The 2,552-nt window shown below is 37.7% G+C and overlaps 1 protein-coding gene across 1 annotated transcript; it reads right to left on the bottom strand.

The window, feature by feature from the left end:
* Positions 1-771: 771 nt before the first annotated feature.
* LOC135547990 (heart- and neural crest derivatives-expressed protein 1-like) lies at positions 772-2,239 on the bottom strand. Its single transcript, XM_064977189.1, has 2 exons — positions 1,769-2,239; positions 772-1,168 (listed from the first exon to the last, which is right to left on the bottom strand). The coding sequence occupies exons 1-2, from the start codon at positions 2,237-2,239 to the stop codon at positions 1,073-1,075; spliced, it is 567 nt and encodes a 188-aa protein (XP_064833261.1). The 3' UTR covers positions 772-1,072.
* Between the last annotated feature and the right edge of the window lie 313 nt (positions 2,240-2,552).

Consider the following 2,552-nt stretch of genomic DNA (forward strand, 5'->3'; position numbering starts at 1 on the left):
TGGCTTTAAAACTCCCGAACCCTCATTGGTATAAATGATGTCAGCAAATTTTCATATTGTATGTACTCTTCTGAACTTAACCACGTGAATTGGGGTATTTAGAGTAGACTATAAGTTAGCCTTGTTCTGTTCCATGTTCTATGTCAATAACTCAATTTGGACAAAAATACAGATCGAACCTTAGTCCTACCACTGTTAATTGTCCTCCGGAAACAGCACACTTGAGCATGTATTTCCATATTTTATACTACTACTACTACTCAAAACCTTAAATTATATAGTAAGCCTACATCACCAAAAAACTAAAGTTTTAAATAAAACAAGAATGTGTCCTCATAAAGCAAATTAATAATTGCTTAGAGCTATGCATATCAATATTTGTATAGCCTACCTAATCATTGTGTTGAACAACTGACTGATTTCATTGCCGTTTTAAAGATTTTGTGATAAATTAAGTCATTATAAATATAATTTCACATTGAATTCATAAGAAGAAAACTATCAAAACCAAATACCAATAGTCCAATAGTTGGCCTTTACCGGTATCATTTCAAAGTAATATAAACCTGTGCGTTCCATTGTTTTTTAACAGATAGGTTATTGCTGAATGTATTAGTTTTCTATTTCAAACGAACGGTTACATTCATTTGAGGTAGATTCAACATTATTCTTTACAAGACATAGCACGACAGTAAGTCGACTCTACTACAACAAGACCAATGCAAAGCGGGAAAAAATAATGCTGAACAGCATTGCCCCATAACTGAGGCATAAAGAAACACCTCGAATATCCCAGTCTCTCCGTTCGTTGTTGTGGCCTATCCACAACCAAAAATATTTATACAACTATGCAACTTTCATTTAAGTTCTCTCAGACGACAAATGACAAAGACACGTTTAACAGGCAGTTGTTGAAATATTTGCATAATATTGCATTTTACCAAGTCCACCTTGTTTGAATTTAAACATTGCACGTATATACGGTAGATGAGTATAAGTGGTTGTATTCCTTGCAGCGACGTGCTTGAATACGGAGTCTTTGAGTGGGTTGCATGTTCCGAGGTCAAAACATTCACTGGTTCAGTTCCAAAGCCCAGACTTGCTGAGGCCAACCTGTCCGTCCTTTGAACTTTTTCTCGTTTCCTAATGACTCTTGCAGGCCATCGTTCTGTGAAATAAAATAAAAAATGTAGTCAATATTGACATACGCACTCTGCAATTGTAATAGACTGATTTTAAACACAATGTAAAATGACATGGCCTGAATAAAAATTTAAAAAACACTTAGGCCTATTCCATATTCACATTAACAACCAGAGGTCGGATAATGTTGATCTTTATAGGCCTTTTCAGGCTTGTTCAATTGAGCTCAAAGTATAATTTCTCTGACATGGGATTGCTCTAAACTGTGAAATGTTTTCGCTTACAGAGCCAACAAACACAATTGAATTTAACAAATGTAATAGGCCTACACAGTAATTACAACATTATGGCCTCAACGTTGTTTCAACATAAAACCACAATCACGAAAGTGCATATTACATCATATTCCGTAATATAAGACACATAAGACACTCAATAATTAAGACAATAATTGAGATTGATGGCAGAACATCATGATCCTAATTCCAATAAATAATTTTTACAATGCTGCTAAAGTTTGCAGAATATGAATTTAGATTTTTGGAACAGAAAAATATTATCACCATATATCTTAGGCCTATGCAAAAATAATAGGCTGCTTATTAAAATAGTTCACATAGCCTACCGTTTCCCGTTTCCATTTCAAATCTCTATCATATTTCTTGATTTCGGCCTTGAATCCCTCCGTCTCCCCAGTGTCTTTAGCCAGCACGTCCATTAGGTAGGAAATGTAACTTGTTGCTAGACGTAACGTTTTAATTTTGGACAGTTTCGTATCTGCCGGTACATTTGGTATACATTCTCTCAGTTCGGTGAACGCGGTGTTGATGCTCTCCGTCCTTCTCCGCTCCTTCTTCGGCCCTGATGCTCTCCTCTTCCCCATGCACGCAGAGAGATCGTCCAGCTGGCTTTCTTGCGCCGGACCCGGAGCCCCGAACTCCGTGGAGTACGGCATCTGGATCTGGAAGTCAGAGTTGACTTCGCCATGGTTCACCACCCAGTTTTGGAAGTAGTGATAATCTTGATGACACCTCTGGACGAATGGAAACGTCTCGTGCATCAGATGATGATGCTGGTAGCTCCCAATAAGGTTCATTTTTACAATAAATAAAAATCTCCACCGGTCTGCAGGTCTTTTGGAGTCTTGCGGTTGGTGACACTAGTCAGTGACCTATGCTATAGTGAATAGGGGAAAGTGACATTCGCGAATGATGTTCCAATCGACATATGAAGACCTTCACTATTACAAATAAGGCCCACAAACACATAAGACAACCAGCACACGTTTTAAACATTTATCATCAAAAAAGGGTGTCTGTCGTTGACATTCTGATACGTTTAAAGTGAGGTAGGCCTAGTATAATCCAGACAGGTTTTGGCAATCTCGAGTGCACTATTTTTTCTTGGGA

The sequence above is a fragment of the Oncorhynchus masou genome, chromosome 11, assembly GCF_036934945.1.
Source record: "Oncorhynchus masou masou isolate Uvic2021 chromosome 11, UVic_Omas_1.1, whole genome shotgun sequence".
Taxonomy (NCBI): Eukaryota; Metazoa; Chordata; class Actinopteri; order Salmoniformes; family Salmonidae; genus Oncorhynchus; species Oncorhynchus masou.

Coding starts and splice junctions, on each gene's coding strand:
- LOC135547990 (XM_064977189.1), bottom strand. CDS start 2,239: ATGAACCTTATTGGGAGCTACCAGCATCATCATCTGATGCACGAGACG. Junction 1,169..1,768: donor TGAAATGGAAACGGGAAACG/GTAGGCTATGTG, acceptor TTTATTTCACAG/AACGATGGCCTGCAAGAGTC.